Below are 20784 nucleotides of genomic sequence, written 5' to 3' on the forward strand. Positions count from 1 at the left end.
CCGTACAAAGCAAAAGTGTATAACCAACTACTGCTCTGTACTAGCAAAGAGCGATGCTAGGCAGTAGCAAAGAGCGATGCTAGGCAGTAGCGGCAAAATAGCTAACAGTAAGCTAAACCAAGATTAGGTTAGCCGGCTAGCTGTTCATTGGTTACACAGCATGGTTCTGTTGGGGCTGCTTCATAACATCAGCTCATAAAGTTATGGTAAGTAATAAAGTCATTTGCAGATGCTACAGTAGCTAGCAAGTTAGTAGCATCGAGCAATGGGACCAAATTAAATGCAGGAACCTTACAGATTTTACATACTTAAAAGGATTCTGGCCACATGCAAACTTTCTTTTGAGATCTGACCAAAAGTGAATAATTGTTTTGAGTTCTGAGATTAAAGTGAGAATTCTGAATTTAAGGACTGAATTCTGAGAAAAATGATAGTAAAAGTCATAATTCTTTTTTCTCTGAATTCTGATTTGAAAGATGGAATGATGACATTTCTTTTCAAAATTCTAAGTTTAAAGTTGAAATTCAGAAAGACGGTCATATTTCTGAGAAAGACAGAAAAAGACAAAATTATATTTTCTCTGAATTCTGAATTTAAAGTTGGAATTCTGACAACAATTCTGAATTCTTAGTTTAAAGTTGCCATCCAGAAAAAAAGTCAGTATTCTGAGTTTAATTTCACATGTGGCCCTGATTCTCTTTTGTAGTAGGCCTACAGTTATTCTAAATATGATTGTAATCTAATGTTAAATAGCCATGGCCTGCCGTTTGCTTAACTGCAACCAGGGCTGGATAACAAATACGTACCTGCACATTGTGTGTCATTTTCAACGCTTTACAAGATGATGTACAAAGTATCCGGCACCTAGACTTATACAGTTTTACACACATAAAATCACTATACCTTGTTCTACGCTGCTGCTCTTAGGGGGGAGCTGTGGGAGCTGCCGTACTCTGCGGGCTGAGGAGGACGTCACTGAGGAGGAGAGAGACGCACCACCTTGGAGATGCCCCCTAACACAAAATAACGTGAAGGCAAAGCATACAGAAGGTGGGGGAGATGGAGAGAGATGGAGATAGGGGAGAGACGGAGAATGAACCAAAGCAAGTACAAAAATAATGAAAAAAGGAGAGAGAAAATAAACTTAATGTTAATATAAAGGGTGAACACTGTGGCACAAGGCAGGTCAGAGTTCACATTTCTTGAGTTCAATACGGACAGCATCATTTTTGACATTACACTTGGTTGAACTTCACAAAAAAAAAAGAACAAAAGCTGAGCAAACACAGCTGCTGGAACCTGCTGTCATGTCATGATTATCGTCTTAGGATGTTTAGATACAGAATGTGACTAGGAACAAAAATAACTGCTAAAATATTTTACTAGCAACAACATATTCAAGTGAAGCTCCCTCAAGTTTACAGTGAGGGATTCTGTTGCAGAAAGAGCAGCAAATAAAGATTGACCTATACCTCATTCACACCAACACAACTCCGATTCAAGCTCCGTGCTAGAGCTTTTCAGGTTCAGCACTGGTTCTTCGGTTTAGCTCCGGCTCTTTTCACACCGCCCAGAGTCCGACTGGTGCGTCATTGCGTCATCGTTTGCGTCATGACGTAACCGTTTGCGTGCCTGCTTCATAAAGCCAAACCACGCGGAAACCCCTCACAGCTGACACCGTCATCCGATTGTGCTCCAGCTTCCTCTGTACCTCTTCAGAAGACCAGATTCCCAGTAGGTAGCTGGTCTCTTCAGTGGACCACTGCTGCTTGTTAAGTTTCTCCATCGTTGTGTACAAACTGGATAAAACGCCAGCTTCTTGTTGTTGTTCAGGAGTTGATCCCGCCCCTGCCCCCGCCTCGACGTAAGCGTGACGTATGTGGTGCTTTTGCTCTGGCGGGACAATTTTTGGTGCTCGAAATGAACCGGATTCCGGAGCTAAGAGGCTGCTCCGCTGCGGTGTGAACAGGAAAACCCGGTGCTTTTCAAGCTCCAGCTCAGAACCGGCCCTGAAACACCGTTGGTGTGAATGAGGTAACGGTGGAAGAACACAGAGCAAAGGTGAAAGCCTTCCAGAACAAATCCCACCATCTCTGCACACATCCATTCACTGTGTGCCATTCATATGGCACACTCAAGAACAAGGGTTGTTCAGAAAACCTGTCCCATAGTTCAGTCTATAAAAAGTTTTTAAAAATGTAACACATTGCTCCAATCATATCCAACTGCATGTTCTTGATAAATGTATAATTAGTCTTTTTCTTCCAACTTAATTTCGACGCACCAACAGCTCTATTTTAACCAACTTACTTTCAAAATTGGCAGTTTACAAATAATAGGATAGAAAATGTAATTACTGCTGCAAATGTATGAATTATGTCAAAAAAAAATCATAATGGTGTTTGAGGAATATTGAAACAAACCAAAATATTAAAAACAGGGATTTAGCGAAAACACAACACTTACCTAACAGCTCAGAAATGACTAGACAATGACTTTGAGAGTCCAAAAAAAAAACACACATACAAAATAATAAACAAACACACAACAACAGCAGAGCCCGAGGCTGTGATGTGGCAAAGACAGAAACACACAGAAACACAAACAGGTAATCGTATGAATGAATGAGAGAGCAGCAATGTCTGGTTCCTCTCCACCACAGTGTCTACTATCAGCTGCCTCGGTGTCAGTGGGTTAGACTCAGGGCAACAGTTCAAGGGAACCCCCTTACCAAGGGGTAGCAGTGGGGCCTTCTTTCCTCTGGAGACCCTTAAGATGGATGTGGGCTGTATTCTTGTAAACGCATACAAACACACACACACACCCACATTCACACAAATGCCATACAAACCCAAAGCCCCGTAATACAGTGTAGAAGCAGCAGCATGCAGGGGAAGAAAGATGGGATCGAGGAGACAAAAAAGCGACAGAACACATAAATAAAAAAAGTCATCCGAATCACGTGACATTCAAGTGAAATGTCTTGATGACTAATGGATGGATTGCCAATACATTTCGCACATGGCTGCTTTGCCCTCACCGGAACTGACTATCACCGCTGTTAGCTAGCTGGCTAGCTAGCAACAATCGTTACGCTATAAAATTAACGGCGGCTTCTTTTCAACACCAGTATAGAGGTGCATGAGCGTTAGGGGTGTGTGTTAATAGTGAAATAAACTCACATATTTAACTTTTATTTGTATAGTGTTGTGTTTACTGTAGCAACCAATCGCAGCTGGTCGCCTAACTTCCATTACATAGCCAAGATGGCAGTTGTTGAGAGTTAGAATCGTTCAGCGATCCACATTTAACATTTTGAAAGCATCATCCCGGTACTAGTAATGCACTGCATTTGGCCATGCCTTACATTGTAAGTACAAAGGTACGCAATTTCAGACAGCGTCTTTCTCTAAAAAGTTGTGTGGAACTTTCCAGAAACCATTAACTGTTTACCCAAAAAAACAACTGTTTAGTTTCTACAAAAGCACTCGGAAGAAAGAAGCATCTTTTAATAGAGGAGAGGCTTGTTACAGTGCCAAAACATCAATGGCGTCTTTCTTGACTAAGCTGTAATGTTAGCTAGCTGAGCAGGAGCACGCTTACTTCTGCATTTTATTGGGGTAGTAGAAGAACAATTTAGAGGAGACATTGCTGTTGAGTTTTTAAAATGTATCAAATGTTGGGCGTTTTCGAGCAGAGAAGCTGAGAGGCATTTAGTTGTATCATATTGAAGAGAAGTTGACATCTAAAACACTCAGCAACTCACACCAAGACAATCTAGACTGATGAAGGTTATGGGAAGAATATGTGTATAACATTTTTGCTCTATTTTTGATTTTGGGGTTAAACTGCCATTTTAATAAAACATAATTTTTGCTGTTTTGAAAGGTTACCATATACTTATTTAAAATTATTTTCTTGTTGGTCGTGTAATTTCAGGCTCCCGTCAATGCCCTCCTACACTAATGTTTGACATGTGCTGAGCCTACAGTACATGTCTTACCTGCCACTGATAGGGAGATTCCTGCCAAGAGTGTTATACTCGGGTGTCTCCAGGGTCCGAGGCTGCCTGGAGAATGGTGGATGAGGAAAGGGAACAATACACAAAAGGAAAACAAATTATGGATGGATGGATGAGAGGATGGCAGAGAGCATGATGGAGGATACATCATTTAGATTTAGAGTAGTCAGACTCTGTCAGGGGGCTGTCATTGGCCTTACAAGTTTATGATCTGGAAAACAGGAAATAGGAGGCATGCTGTGATGGATGGTGTGATTGTGATATGAATAAGAGGTGTCACACACTCGTGCTTCATCTGTAACTGTGACTGTGTGTGTGTGCATGTCAGTGAGTGTGTACCTCTTCTTTGTACTGAGGTGAATTAAAGTCTCTTGAGTAGGAAGTAGCATCCATATTCTCCAGTCATGGACATGAAGATGACAAGGATGATACATGCACCATCACACACACACACACACACACACACACACACACACACACACACACACACACACACACACACACACACACACACACACACACACACACACACACACACACACACACACACACACACCTCATATGAATTATGGACATCATGAGTTCATTGCCGAGCACTAAGCCTTGAAAAAGTGTGACTTAAAGACTGAGAGAAAAACGAGCACACAGAAGCTGCAGATGCAATTCCTAGGACAAAAAGTACACCCATAGAGAGGAAGCAAACTTAACAAGGCGGGATTCAACACCATAACCAGTACAATCTACTACGTTCAGAAGAGAAGAACCAGTAACCAAAATCTCAAAGGCACCATAGAAAAATAACAAGACAAAGCTTCGGCAACAACAACCACAACCAGGGACGAAAACCTTGGCTAGAACTCTGCAACAAACCAGATAAACAACACCCACGAGCAGAAAAACCAAGAAATACAAGCAACCATTGCACAATGCGAGTGACAAAGTATGAAACAAAGCTTGTTTACAACATTGCATATGGTGGTCACTTTCACTGTGTCCTGCTAATGAACCACAAACCAGAAGTGTAGGTGTTGCGACAGGAAGCTAAATTGCGAAAATAGTTAAGAGTAGCTTGTGATATTATCTTGTATTTGGAAAAACAAAGTGAAAACCGAAATGAGCCCGCCTAGAGTGCTGCACGTGTATGGCCCCTGAGCGAGTTCAAGTAGTAATAGTTTGACAGCTTTTTGGCTTTTTGGCGAGACTTAGATGAGAAGATTGATACCACCAGTGTATATTTTTTAAATATGACGCTAAAGTTAAGCGATATTAGCTTAGCCTAGCGTTAAGTCGAGTAAACGTGATAGTCATGTTCCAGGTGACAATATCTACCCAAAAGTTCTTCCAAAGATCACCAGGTAACATGCTATGTTTTGTTTATTAATGTTTATCTTTAAAGGATCCAGGCTAGTTGATTAATAATTGTGTTGTCTTTATGCTAATGAGGCTAACTTTCTCCTGGCTGTTCCTTCATATTAACAAACGAATATAAGAGTGGTATGAACCTTATAATGTTCACTAATAAGTGAACAAGCAAAAAAGTCAAACTATTCCTTTTAAAGTCAGCTAAATGCAATGTAATGTAAAGCATTCGAAAATTAGAAAATCAGCCACTTTCCTTAAGTACTGAAATCCAACCAAAATGAGGTATTCATTTATTAGCTCTATGAGATATGATACAAGATAATGTCACTCACTACATTTTGAGAAGAGTAGAAAGATTGGAAAATGTAAGGGTGCCAATTCACAACCAGCTAATCAGAAATGTGAAAACGCAGCAAAGAGATTAGCGCTAGCTGCAAATACGAGGTAGAGCTTGACATCTGCCTAAACCTAATAATGCTAAGCCTAGAGGATAGGGTTAACCCTTATAACCCTACTGAAAAAAAAATTAGGAATTGGTGACAAACTAAACGGTTATTTGCCAAGTAATAATAAGAAATTATCATTTAATCGTAATTCATAAAAACACTTGGGAATGGTTCAAAATTGGCATCAGATTTTTAGGCATTAGTCAAGCTCTAAGAGGAAGCGGCTGCGGTCCACAAAAGGGTACCTGTCATCTTCAGGGGAAGCATGTTGGATAAGAATCCTGGGACTCGCTGGACGTCTCCGGGGCAGGGAATGGGAAAACGATTTTCTACATGTACACATACAAAATATATCAACCATATGACCAAATCAGAAAGCCATTAGCAAATCAGAAATCCATGCCATTTCATTACTGGGTATGTAGTAAAGTATTTTTGTGTCTGACATGGGTACCCTTATTTTTGGCAACCAGGGGGCAGCAAAATACTGACTTACAATCACCTTATAAAGTGAAAATAATGAACGTGTTAGCAAACATATGCCTATTTATACACCCTGCAGACATGGAGCAATATTAGCTTGTATTTAGAGTTTTGTCCACAGAATCAATAAAAGTCCAACATTCCCTTCCCTTGCAGTTTGGTGTTGGTATCCACCAACTCTTCAAGGATATTCCCAGGAAATAACTGATCCAACAGTTAAATCTTAGTGCAAACATTTGTTGTATGTCTTTTCCTGCTGATCCAGAAACATTTAAAAACTGTCCTAGCAGTTGCATGTGGATTTGTTGCCAGAAAGAAACCCATCAAAAAACCTACATGCAACGTCCAGGATGAAGATGAACGGAGGATAGAAATACGATTTTTGAGCAACATCTTCTACACTGTAGTCACACTACAAATGTATCACTTCATGGCCAGTGTGGACAGGATGGATGATTGCAGGGATGAACAACTCTGTCATACATAAAGCATGTGATGATTGTCATATAATAAACTTTGATAAATTCAAGCATTTCCTTCAAGGTATTATAATGACATTGTGGATAATGGTGGAGGAGGAGAGCGTTCATTTACAGTTGTTTTAAAAAGACACTGGAAATAGTTATGCAGGTTGTTATTATTAAGAGGTGAAGCTCACAATGTAGACACAGTGGTGAAAGGGGGATTCCACTGAAGGCCTGGACAGTGTAAAACTAGCAGCATGTAGTAGGCTGGTTGGTGAAGATACAGTAATTAGTGTACAAGAAGAGGTGCACCGACTCTGTTGTCACAGGGCCAAATTATTAATGGACCAACATTTATTGATAGTGTTTCTTCAATGATAAGAAGATTTGAAAATCTCTCGAGAGAAGAGTAATTCTAAATACAAGTGTTCTTATAAATCTGCTCATTCATTGTCTAATTCTGTCAGTTTTAGAAAATCGTTGCACCTTCATACACAACATTGTGGCAAAACATGGGAGCTTCAGGATGAAACACCAGATTGGAATAACAGGCGTAGTCCACACATAAGGTATTTCAAAAATAAATGTCAATGTGTTTTAGTTTTCCTCGCACTCAGAAATGTCAGAAATGCCAGATTTCTGTACAGCCATGGGGTCTTGGTAGCGTGAGTAAGGGGGAAGCTTAATCTTCAGTTATAGTTGGACAACTCGGATGGAAAATAATTACAAAGACCAGGAAAGGTAGAAGATCGACTGGAGCACTACAGGAGTGTGTGTGGGGGGGGGGGGGGGGGGGGGGGCAGAGGCTGGTACCTTTCAGTCTCTGGTGAGGGGGCATGATTGTCTGGAGTCAGACAGTTGGCGCTAGCGCTCCTAACCCTGTCCAGAGAAGGCTGCAGATCACTAGAGGCACGAGAGCACAACATGCCATCCAATGGAGGAGGAGACAGGAGGAGAGGACAGAAACAAACACAGAGAGAAAAACAATGGCCAAACAGAAATCAATGTATTAAAATAAATCTTGGTAGGGTCCCAAAATCATAATGCTTGGATAAAACCATGACTGACGTAAGGATGTCAGGAAGTCGTGATGATGGGGTAAAGTGGATACTTGGATTTTGATTGCAAATAACTTTTCTACAGCCTGGCATGGCTTACACTTAAATGGCTACCCATTCAATTATAATCTGTACGCATGTATGTGTGTGTCTTACCTAATGGTCACCTCATCTGTGAACATTACAACGCGCTGAGTAATGGAGCTGCGTGTTGCCATGACCATGTGCGATCCCACAACAGAGCTTATCTTTCGACATGCAGACAGCGTGGAACTAGTCACAAAACGAAGATTTCAATAATAGCATGCATTATCAAATGAAACAAAAATAAAGCAAAGAAAGCGTGGATTGTAATCTGATCTGTGAAGCTCCTGCTGTTGCAGAACATACTCACATAAAAGGAAGTCCCCAGATGTAAGCAGATACGCTAACTCTAATGTTGGAGATGATTTGCATTTACTACGACAACATCATTACGTGCTTCTCCACAGGTATAGGACAAAATCACACTGGCACCACAAAATGTATAAAGGACTCAGTATGCTTCAGACAATGTGCTTGCAGAAATGTTGGTGTTGAGAACAGGATATTGGAAGGGTTTGATCTTCCTTTGACAACTAATGTACACCTGTCACTATTACATTACATGTTACTTGTTAGACGCCCGACAGGAGCAATTTGGGGTGAAGTGTCTTGCCCAGGGACGCAACGACATGCTGACTGCAGTGGGGTTTGAACCTGTGCTCCCCTGATCCAAACACCAACGCACTAGTCCACTGTGCCACAGCCTCCCTCCCCACTATTGTGTGTGTTCTTTCAGATCATTCCTTTGAGAAGCAACTGTCCAAAAGTGTGCCCAGTTAACCTTATTTCCCTAAGTCAAATCTAGAGGTACGGAAAACCCCCAGATTCTGATAGAGAGATTGGGCTGGACAAAAGGCAATAATGGCAGAAGTTTTGGAAGGAATTATCTTTGGGTTACCATATATGGTACTATCAAAAGATCACATGAAAAAAATGCATCTTGTCAGGCTTCAAGTAATATACCAACAGTGTTTTAAACCAATCAGAATCCTGTGATGAGCTACTCGCAGCCCAGGACATGGTTTATGTGGAAAAGAACATCTTAAAGGCCACCGCCAAAGTTGATTTTGGCGAAGTGAGACTATGATAGACCTGATTGGCGGATGGTCAATCCAATCCCTGCTAAGTATTATTTCGAAGGTTGCTGCCCATTTTTAAACAGTTTCCCGTGACGGCTTCTCAATTGGTTCCATGAGACAAAGCATCAGGCACCTCTGGTTCTGGAAGTAAAAGTCTCAATCATTTTTTCCATGGACAGTTTTAGTTTTAGTTGCTTGAGGTTAGGTCTCTCTGGGTCAGCTTTAGATATATATATTGTTTGTTTGTTGTATCAGCATGGTTCCAAAGATGCATGGCTATTACTAGTATGTGTAGTTCTTGTCTGGCTTACCGAACTGACGAAGAAAACATGCTGGTGGAACATCATCCTATTATCTTGCTCCTTTTTAAATAACATTACGGAGATTGTTTAAAGACAATGTTGAGATAGGAACACAGAGCAAAACATGTTTAGGTATATCCACTTTGTTTGTTTGAAGCATACTGAACCCACGCCTATGGACTTACCTGTTGGTGCGTTTGTGGATACCGTTGAACATAAGGGGCATCCTAGGTGGCAGTGTGTTATTGTGCCTAGTAGATCTTCTGGTGTTAGCATGCATGCAGCAGACAGAAGTGGGAAAGTGGAAGGAATGGATGGAAGAGGAGAAAGAAAACACGTCTGTGGAACTGTTTGCACGGATAGAACGTTTTGTAGGTCAAAAAGGTGCCAGCTTATCCAGTGATTTTACGCATTATGTGGTAAAGCTTTTTTTAAGGTACGTTTATTATTATTTCACAGTCGTCTGATATGTTTCTTAACAGTGCATTTCTTGCAAAATCACTGGCTAAGCTTGTAGGTTTTTGCAGTGTAAGCGAGTGCAGCTACAGCACTACATGACAGCATACAAGCATCAAAAGCCGCCTCATCTCTACTGACACGCTTAAAAACACATACCTCCTTTTAACACATCAGTGTGTGTAGAACAGGTTTATTTACTCAATTACTATAGTAAGTCAAACAATTGCAGTATATGTTCATATATTATTATAAGTTAAGACACCCAGTAGTATGAGTTATTCCAATAAACCCCACTTTTACTTGAATTGATGAACACATTAATGTATCAATAAATATACAATCATTTAAAATACATGATGCTTAAATGAGCCCCCCTGCATAATATTACTTTTATAGTATATATATTGATGCTTAAACTTTTGTACTTTTACTTACATTTTAAATGCAGGAATTGTACTTGTAATAGAGCATTTTTACACCTTAGTATTTCTACTTTTAATAAAGTAAATGATTTGAGTACTTCTTCCACCTCTGGTATACAAATCTGAGAGGTATGGTTTTATAAGTGGACGCCTCTAATGAGACATAAGGATGTGTTCTTAACTTACCTCTTTCACTGTGTGCTCAAAACACACGTCAAACCCATGTACAGTGTATGTTATACGCAAATATTAAATGACAAGTCTTTATATCTCAAACTGTATTACGTTATGGGAACAGATTGCAGCCCTTCAGAGGGAATAGCAGCATGCCAAGGATGAGACACAGTTGGAATGCAAAAGCATGGTCCTGTAGTGTCCTCTTGTGGATCTGAGGCAGCAATACAACTAAACAACTAGCTCAATGTGATCTAACTGTATTTCATTGCCCCAAACAACGCTTCGTTAAAGTGGCAGTACAAGCTGTGCTTCCTTATTCCTCACCTTTTCCACAATGCCCAAAATTATGGGGAAAATTACGAGTCATTGTCAAGTCAGTGATCATGTTATATATTTGTCTTACTGTCAACAATGTGTATTCCACTGACATGTATTGTGAGTGCATCCATACCATAATGCATGTTAAGTAAGAGTAAAAAACATTGACAGTCCAGCTCACTTTAAATAGAAGTCAATGGAATTGGTTGGTATTCTAAAAAGCTTCCTAAGCATTTTGATTGTTAAAAATCCTTTTCAGGGTCATGTGATATGTGTCATGTCGGGCATGCACAAATAAATAAAAGCAAACAATAATGTCCTACTATGTAAGTACATTTTTTCCTTTACCTACATGTTTTTATTTTGTTAAGCTGTTACTTGATGTCCCTATGTTTTTGTCTTCATTATCCCTGAGTAGATTACTCTGTGCATTGAGCTCCAACTATGAGACAGCGTCCTTTATTAACACGATCGCACACCATCCCTCTGCCTCAAATATACAGATTTTTTTTTCTTCCTGTTGAAGTAATGTGGGCAAAACATTTGATATTTTTGGACTTAAAACTATTAATTCAAAGTGTCCTGCCTAATTTTTTAAGATTATCACTTTCAGTGGGAATCAAAATGTATTTAGGGTTAAGAACCACAGGCAGGGAAGTTGAGTGTTACAGTAGTGTGGGATAGAATGAACACATTTGTGGATTTAATGCTATTTGTTGAATATAATACAAATATTGTCTATTGCCATCGTGTTAAATGTAACTTGTTTTGTTAAATGCAAACAATTTGCTTTAACAATACTTACAGCAAAGTAAAAGCTTTGCTTATGGATATATTCACACTCTTTAATCCCTTTCTACGTAGGATTGTAAGTGATGGATTCAACCCCTGTTTTTTAAGGCAATTGCACAGAGAGACAGTCTGACACACTACGCACCACAACATCCATGTGATCCAGAACCCTGAATGTAAACAACATGTCGTGATTGGCCAGTTTACCTGGTGTGGAGGCACTCAGCACTTTTGCCTCGCATTGACTGGTGGATCATGATGACCTCACTGTAGTTACCATGGGGATGGATGAAACAAAATCAACAACAGTCAAAAAAACCAAGAAGAGCACAATGAGAAGAGGGTGAATAGGAAAGACCCGGCCCAGATTGCTATAAACCCAACATGCACACACACACACACACACACACACACCACACACACACACACACACACACACACACACACACACAAACACACACACACACACACACACACACACACACACACACCTGCGCAAAGACACATTGAAACGCCGCAATTGTTTTCAAACAAAGCCATTTGTCCCGACACTCTCAAGTAAATATATACATAATTACAATAAATGCACCAAATGCAGTTTCAAGGCACTTAATAAGAAATTAAGTAAAAAGATAGGTGAGAGAAATTAAATTGTGAATTATTTTCAAATGGCAAACAAGAGAACTTGACCTGTTTTTTTAAATAAAGTTGTAGCAAATCTCATTACAGCAGTTCACACTCACGTAGAAAACAGATTCGGCGGTCACAGATTTGCACAAAACTCTGCTATCTCATTCAAACTGCACAAAAAGAAGCAGTCAAAAGTAGATAATATTTATATTTTGTATGCCAACCAAGCAACTCTGATGACATTTGGTGTCGTTAAATGGCGACCCACAAGCGACCCTCACCTGTCATCCAGGTACTCCTCCTGCTGGTGGCGACCTCTGGCAGAGTCGTAGTGACGGGTCGGAGAACGAGAACGACGAGTGTGAGGAAGCTCATCATCCAGACTCCTGAAAGGAAGGAGGCAAGGAAGCAAGGAAGGAAGGAGGAAGGAGGGAAGGAAGGAAGGTTAGTGGTCAGGAGGTTTGCAGCAGAGTCTTGGCACGGCTCATTTGTCCGGGCCAGTAAAAGAAGAGCTGGCAGCACTGTGTATTCTGCGTCAGACTTTTCATTAGTAGATGGACTCTGTTTAACGGCTTCCAACAAACTGTCTTTCCTCCCATGTTGCTTTTACCTCTTAGGAGTAGGGTTGGGTACCGAGAACCGGTTCCGAACCGGAACCGGTTCCAACATTTCGATTCCAACGGCATCATTTAGAAATGTGAATTTCGGTTCCGCTTTTCGATGCCTGAGGAAATGTTTCTCGCCGCGCTCCGTAGCCTACTGTATGACTGCGGCGGGGCGGGAAATGTAGCATTGTAACTACACTTCCTACAGCGTAACCATGTTCGCCTAGGGTGCCAGATCTGGGGAGGCGCTGCGCTGACAGCTCTGTGAGGGAAAAAAAATGTTTTGACCGTTGGGGCTCATCCTAATTTTCGGCCTTGATGTAACAACATTCATAATTAAGTAAATGTAACACCCTTTTCATCCCGGTTACACGTTTCATTTGCCCTGTACGATGGGCGCTGCAAGTGATGAAAATGGGGGATGTTGGCTTATCTGGCGCCCGCAGCTCACAGCCAAAGTGCGAGTGAGCGTGGAAGTGAGCGAGGGAGAAAGGGAGGGTGCATCGGTACGCGCTGTTGTTATTAGCATCTGGTGCTAGCTGCTCTAACGGAAGAAGAAGATGTTTCTACAATGAGGTGGAGGGAGAGTCCTCTCCAGTCAGACTGAGGCTGATAACTACAACTCAGTGAGTTAAAGGACTCTTGAGTGTTTAGATAGTTCACTTTAGTCTAAGTTGTCTCAAACGGTTTGATCACAATTTATGTAAACATATATTTCCAAGGCACTCCTTTATAATTATTGGGATAAAACAGGTTTGAAATCATTCCAATGTACACTATAGGACAGTAAACCAGACATATCGTTTTAAACTGGAGAGATAAAAAAATATGCATAAATAAAATAGTAAAATAAAATATGAATGAACAACAAAAATAAAATACGTTACATTTATTTGTTATTGGCTATGGGTTATTGGTTATGTTCACATACTTATTTAATTATTCCAATGTAAACCGATCTTTTTCATATGGGTGTTTAGAGTTGTACCCCCTAGATCAGGGATGGGCAACTTTGATAGTGGTGGGGGCCACATCATTTATGTACTGGCCACCAGGGGGCCGCAGATTCACTTGGAACACACAAACACAAATTCCATGTATTGTATGTAATTATTAACAAATATACGAAGTCTGACACCTTCATTGACATTTTACAATCTTTCAGGGAACATCCTCTAATAAGCTCACTAAACAAACAGCAGTTCACAGAAATGTTATTTAATTTGTAGAAGTGTCATGTTTGTATTGAACAGGTTATTTAACAGTGGAATACAACTATTGGAAAGCACAGGAAATGTGTGCGCATTGAGATTAACCATTAAGATGACATAAACATGAAGTCATGAACACTAATCCAGACATTAGTTGTCTAACTTGAACCTAAAACACTTGTAGCCTGTCTCTACATTCCCCTTATTCCACAATAAGGGCAATGTCAACACAGACACCTGTCAACCCACACTCTGCTGTTCCTCAGCGCCGCTCCCCCTCCCCCTCCCTGAAATTATGAGTGAAAAGCGTATAGTAATCATAGATAACACGGCAGGGTCCGTGACTGTTTGTTTTCATCTGATTTCAAATAAACAAAGTCTCGGTTTTTAGAATATTAAACTTGTTTCGCCAAATTCAGATGATAAATACAACTTTGAAGCTTGTAACGGCATAATTACAAGCGGTAACTTCATCACAGCAGGCATAACAATAGCCGGTGTTTCTTTGTGTGTATTGTGTTTCCCTGGGAAGCAAACACAATACACACAAACACGTCACAGATTATTTTGCGGTATTTGGCTGCCGAACGAAATCATGTACGCAGCTCGCAACGTAACTAGGAGTCTAGTGGATGGTATCAGTACTACAAGTAAAGAAATAGAACATTTTAAAATTTAAAAAAAAATTATTTTATTAATTACGTTATTTATAAATTAATCTGAGGGCCGCAAAAAGAGGAGGTGGGGGCCGCATGCGGCCCCCGGGCCGCCATTTGCCCATCCCTGCCCTAGATAGTCTCTAGTAAGTCTGCTTAAAGTGCACCAGATTGAAGCATTTTACTTCCCGGTATGCCTGAGAAAGCAGATATGCTTGTTTTTCTCAACAAGAACTGTTTTTAAAAGTTGGACTGTTGCACTGTTGTAGCTTCAGTGGTTCTCAGGTTACAGTTACATAGCAGTGAATATAAACAGATTGATTAATGTGAATATTACTGTAAACTAACCTGTGTAAAAGTTTCTCGAATAAATGTAATTTTTTTGGTGGAAGAAGCTTGTATCATTTTTTTACCCTGCCCCTCAAAGAATCGGAATTGAGAACCGTTAAGAACTGGAATCAAAAAGTGGAATCGGAATCGAAATCAGAATCGTGGAAATTCAAACGATACCCAACCCTACTTAGGAGTGACCAATGTCTTCCCATCAAGCAGATTTTTGTAACCATTATTAGTCAACAGGCCATGGCACCCACCTCTTAAGACTAACTGTTTCAATTGATTTAAAGTGTTCAAAATATGTTTTGTGTTTGGATAGAATATGACCGTTTGCATGATACAAATCAGCAGAAGAGAATTGGATTATGCATTTAATAAATCAACCTTTACTTAAAAATGTTTTTTTGTTGAATACTAGATTCTGATTTTGGACATTCAGCAGTGTGCTCTGTTTAGATAGCAGGCCGCTGCTGGGGATAGCAGACTTTTTAAACTCAAATTAATGAAATTATAATTACAAAACTCCTACTTTGCAAAACATTTTATGTATAAGGTATTCAAATAATATTCTGTACATTTTATATTGTGTGTTAATTAGATACTCTATTGAGATATATATTTTGTGTATAAGTAATGATATACTGTATGTTAGCTGTTTATTTTGTATTTTATTCTATTTTATATTATGTTTAATTCAAGTGCAAAGACTTAAAAAATGCTGGGGTGACAAAACAATTTCCCAAGTTGGGATGAATAAAGTCTATATCTATCGATCTTGCTATGGACCTGAATTAGCGCTTATTGGTCAGTGATGCCCTCATTTTATGTTACTGTTGGGTTCCATTCCATTCATGAACAGCTTGCTGCACATTATCCCTTAACAAACTCAAACAAATGAATGTCACATTGGATAATAAAACTGTTTAAATTCGGTCTCTCATGTCATCCTTTCCTCCTCACCTCTGGGCGGGAACGTTGGGGGGCCGTGATCGGATGCGCCCCTGCTCCTCACGGTGCGGGGACACCGAGCGGGAGCGTATGTGATGGGGGGGCATCCTCTGCTGGTCCGGCACCTCCAGGGTAGACGCTGACTCCCGCTGCCTCTCTCTGCCACGCCCCTCAGCTGCTGGATGGAAATGGCACACACACTCATAAGTAAATGGAAATGTCCAAGTAGGTGTCTGGATTATGGTTTACTATTCTAATCATAATGTTACAATAACAACATTGTACTACAACAGGACAGTCTGTCTCAAGGATTCGGGGGCCGTTTCTCAATCTCGAGGATACTGGCTTCCAAGCCAATATTTCAAGGATGCTACGTCATCGAGTGCCGCCGAAGGACTGTTCCAATCTCCAGCATACTTGGAATTCCACCGAGGCCGCGTCCTTGGTTTGGGGGAAATTTCGAGGCTGCACATGGGTAGACTTCGCGTCCTTAAAATCCCCACAATGCTTTGCGCATGGACCAATTTCAAAAACCCTTGCGGAGAATGGCTGAACCGACGCAGCACACATTTAAATGTAAGTATGTAGTGATGTAGAACATGTGTTGGTAAATATGTTACTTTGTTACATTCGTTTGTTATCACCAAAAATGTGTTAAAGTAAAGCAAGTTCATAATTAGATAGACATCGTGAGGTATTTATTTTCGGTACAGTTTATGTTGAAACCGTTAGAGAGAGTGGCACACTTGTTAGCCTGTTCCACTCTTTGTTTTCCGAATGCAAGACGCTCGGAAGACATGTGCTACCAAGCAAGCGTACTCGAGATTGAGAAACACCCACAGTCTATTTAAAGATGAGCCTATAAATAGAACTGTAACTGTAACTTTCTTTGGTGCTGTAGCAGCACAATTATCTCTGAAGATGAAAACATTCAAACAGAGATGACTGATCAGTCTTGAAGGGATCTTTGGGACTGTGTCAGGCTTTGTTTTTGCTCTCGAGGTCACTTGATTCATTTCCAAAAGAAAATCACCTCAAAGTTCACAGCGGGCGCTTTGTTTTGCTTTGGAAAGTTCTACCAAGGTTTTTCATTTATTCCAACCATGCATTAAATTAAAAGAAAAAGTTGGTTGAAGTAGTGTGATGTGTTTTTGTATCCCTTCTGTGGGAACTCATTAATGAGCGACAAAGTAGTTTCGACTGATATAGTGAGGTGTTACTAAGAGTTAACACTCATTATTTGTTATAGTTAATGTTACAATTCCATATGTTGTAATTCCACCAGAATTTAACTGAGGGTATTGTACTATAAAATGCAGGATCATTACGGTTTTCTTCCCTTTAACCCTTTAACTGCCAGCACCACCATTTGGTAGAGCACATTTTGTGTCTTGATATCTTGTTGAAAAAAAAAAAAAAGTTGAACTCCATCTGATTCAGCCAGCTCTACCCTTTGGTTGACATGTTATGCACAAAACAACCTCTAGATGTCACTGTGGTTCGAACAGAAAGCCCTTCAGCTAGCTTCAACTGAGAAAGTTGGCAATGCTAAAAATCACTGCTGAAGAAATCACTCTTTTTGGTCAACTTTTGTAAGGTAACCATATCCTTTTTGACATATTTTAGTGGCAGGGCACTGACTGAACATAATTAGATAACTTGATGCACAAACAAAGTTTTAACAAGGGTGTAATTATTTTTTGGAAAATATGCTCAACCAATTGGTCGAATTGGCCTTCTATGGTAAGCTAGCAATATGACTTTTTCAGAGTTTCAGAGATGTTTTCCAATAAAATATGGTCAATAAATGGCTAGATTCATGGTAATATTACTAAATCTAGTACTGCCTTATGAGTCTCAGAGTGAAAGAGTGATAATCATTTATATAGCACCTTTCATGCATGGCATTCAGCCCAAAGTTACACACAGATGAGCAAGTTAGGCCAACACAGGATATAGACATTTGCTGTTAGGCCAGTGGTTTCCTGTTAGGCCAATTCAGCATATACAGTAAGATGAGCAAGTATTTTTTTTTATCATGAAAAATACTTTATGAATATATCTGGTTGTATATATTACTCATTTTCCATAAAAGAAACAAATGTATTTGAGTTTGTGTTTTATTTGAGTTTGATGCATACAAATACTGTACTGTATATGATGATTGTTGAAAATGTACTTTTACCATAGAAGGCCAGCTCGACCAATTGGTAGAGGCTCATAAAAACAAAACTGTGTGGTCAGTCAAAAAAATAATAGTTTGTGCTTATTTGTGGCCCAGTTGATAAGAAAATGCAAACAAATAATGTTTCCATAGCTTTTTTCTTGGTCCGGCAGTTAAAGGGTTAATACGGAATTTGGTTCAATATATAGGTATTCTGATTGTAATTGTCTGGGTCAATACTATTTAATCCAAGTAAATAACAAAACTATTTTTTTCCCATAAAAGTCACCAAAAAGGGAATGTATATTATTCAGGGAAATAAATAGTGAAATATGTAATCCATCAACCTGATCTTATAATAGCCAATATCATGAAATCCGACCCTAACATTCCGAGACAAACAAGACATTAACAGTGTGTACAGTAGTTGTACAATAAGCACACAAACAAAGGCAGTGTTTTGAAATACATGGTAGAAATGTATATTTTATATAAACATTTCACATGCCAACATGTAGTGTATGACATGATAGTGTTTTCCACACACATAATTTGTTTGTGGTGGTCTGTCCCATTTTGATTTAAAATGGTATTTCATGTAATGTGCTGAGCATTTCAGAATCAGAATCAGAAACAGGTTTATTGCCAGGTAGATTCACACATACGAGGAATTTGACTTGATGTTGTTAAATGAATGCTACTGTCAGACAGATGTACAATGACAGCTAACCCTAACCCAATTATATATATGTTATGTCTATGAAGACTTGTGCTTGGAAGCCCTGAGAGGCAAGTTTATCAGTAAAAGAGCTTGGAAGAAAACCTTGTTTAGCAAAGCAACCCTACTTGAAACTGAGCGGTTGTGTTTCGTTTTTGGTTAATGAACATTTGGAGCTAGTAACCCCAGGGAATCAGTGTCTGGGGACGTTGTCCTGGCTGATTTTCTCTGTGTATGATGCTCGGGACGTATGTGCCATACAAGCTTACACAGCTCATGTTCGGAGAAACCTTAAAGAAAGGCATCAGTAAAGTGGAACTTCTGTGTGAACTATTCATATCTTAAACTGCACTGTAACTTTTTATTCATGTATTTTTTCTTTTAATGTTTATTTAATTATCTTTTCTTTTTAATGACTGTTTTTAAATGCCTTTGTCTGAATGTCTTTCATTTTTGTAAAGCACTTTGAATTGCCTTGTGTTGAAAGGTGCAATATAAATAAACTTGCCTTGCCTTGCCTAACAGCACCACAAATAAAAAAGAGTTTGTGGGGAAACACTCAAAGTAGTACTAGAAAACAATCCCCACCCACCTTTAGACATTACTGCTGTACCTTCATCAAATTCAGGCTCTGTTACACGCTGAGAACCTGAACATCAGAGACACACACACACATAGACAAACATACACACACAGACACACATAGATATGGATAAACACCACACACAGACACACATAGATATGGGTATAAACCACACACACATACAGTGGGGAAAAAAAGTATTTAGTGAGCCACCAATTGTGCAAGTTCTCCCACTTAAAAAGATGAGAGGCCTGTAATTTTCATCCTAGGTATACCTCAACTATGAGAGACAAAATGAGAAAGAAAAAAATCCAGAAAATCACATTGTCTGATTTTTAAAGAATTTATTTGCAAATTATGGTGGAAAATAAGTATTTGGTCAATAACAAAAGTTCATCTCAATACTTTGTTATATACCCTTTGTTGGCAATGACAGAGGTCAAACGTTTTCTGTAAGTCTTCACAAGGTTTTCACACACTGTTGCTGGTATTTTGGCCCATTCCTCCATGCAGATCTCCTCTAGAGCAGTGATGTTTTGGGGCTGTCGCTTGGCAACACGGACTTTCAACTCCCTCCAAAGATTTTCTATGGGGTTGAGATCTGGAGACTGGCTAGGCCACTCCAGGACCTTGAAATGCTTCTTACGAAGCCACTCCTTCGTTGCCCGGGCGGTGTGTTTGGGATCATTGTCATGCTGAAAGACCCAGCCACGTTTCATCTTCAATGCCCTTGCTGATGGAAGGAGGTTGTCACTCAAAATCTCACGATACATGGCCCCATTCATTCTATCCTTTACACGGATCAGTCGTCCTGGTCCCTTTGCAGAAAAACAGCCCCAAAGCATGATGTTTCCACCCCCATGTTTCACAGTAGGTATGGTGTTCTTTGGATGCAACTCAGCAATCTTTCTCCTCCAAACACGTCTAGTTGAGTTTTTTACCAAAAAGTTCTATTTTGGTTTCATCTGACCATATGACATTCTCCCAATCCTCTTCTGGGTCATCTAAATGCTCTCTAGCAAACTTCAGACGGGCCTGGACATGTACTGGTTTAAGCAGGGGGACACGTCTGGCACTGCAGGATTTGAGTCCCTGGTGGCGTAGTGTGTTACTGATGGTAGCCTTTGTTACTTTGGTCCCAGCTCTCTGCAGGTCATTGACTAGGTCCCCCCATGTGGTTCTGAGATTTTTGCTCACCGTTCTTGTGATCATTTTGACCCCACGGGGTGAGATCTTGCGTGGAGCCCCAGATCGAGGGAGATTATCAGTGGTCTTGTATGTCTTCCATCTTCTAATAATTGCTCCCACAGTTGATTTCTTCACACCAAGCTGCTAACCTATTGCAGATTCAGTCTTCCCAGCCTGGTGCAGGTCTACAATTTTGTTTCTGGTGTCCTTTGACAGCTCTTTGGTCTTGGCCATAGTGGAGTTTGGAGTGTGACTGTTTGAGGTTGTGGACAGGTGTC

The 20784-nt window shown here is 40.0% G+C and overlaps 1 protein-coding gene across 1 annotated transcript in view; it reads right to left on the reverse strand.

The window, feature by feature from the left end:
• Window positions 1-20784, reverse strand: part of LOC117551414 (regulating synaptic membrane exocytosis protein 1-like) — a 58451-nt gene that overhangs the window by 14279 nt on the left and 23388 nt on the right. Inside the window, 10 exon segments of the mRNA XM_034224311.1 lie at window positions 904-1013; window positions 4004-4069; window positions 6075-6158; window positions 7590-7679; window positions 7991-8107; window positions 9485-9562; window positions 11675-11734; window positions 12379-12483; window positions 15866-16028; window positions 19328-19384. Of these exon segments, the coding sequence (XP_034080202.1) occupies window positions 904-1013; window positions 4004-4069; window positions 6075-6158; window positions 7590-7679; window positions 7991-8107; window positions 9485-9562; window positions 11675-11734; window positions 12379-12483; window positions 15866-16028; window positions 19328-19384 (930 nt within the window).

The sequence above is a fragment of the Gymnodraco acuticeps genome, unplaced genomic scaffold (genome assembly GCF_902827175.1).
Source record: "Gymnodraco acuticeps unplaced genomic scaffold, fGymAcu1.1, whole genome shotgun sequence".
Lineage (NCBI taxonomy): Eukaryota > Metazoa > Chordata > Actinopteri > Perciformes > Bathydraconidae > Gymnodraco > Gymnodraco acuticeps.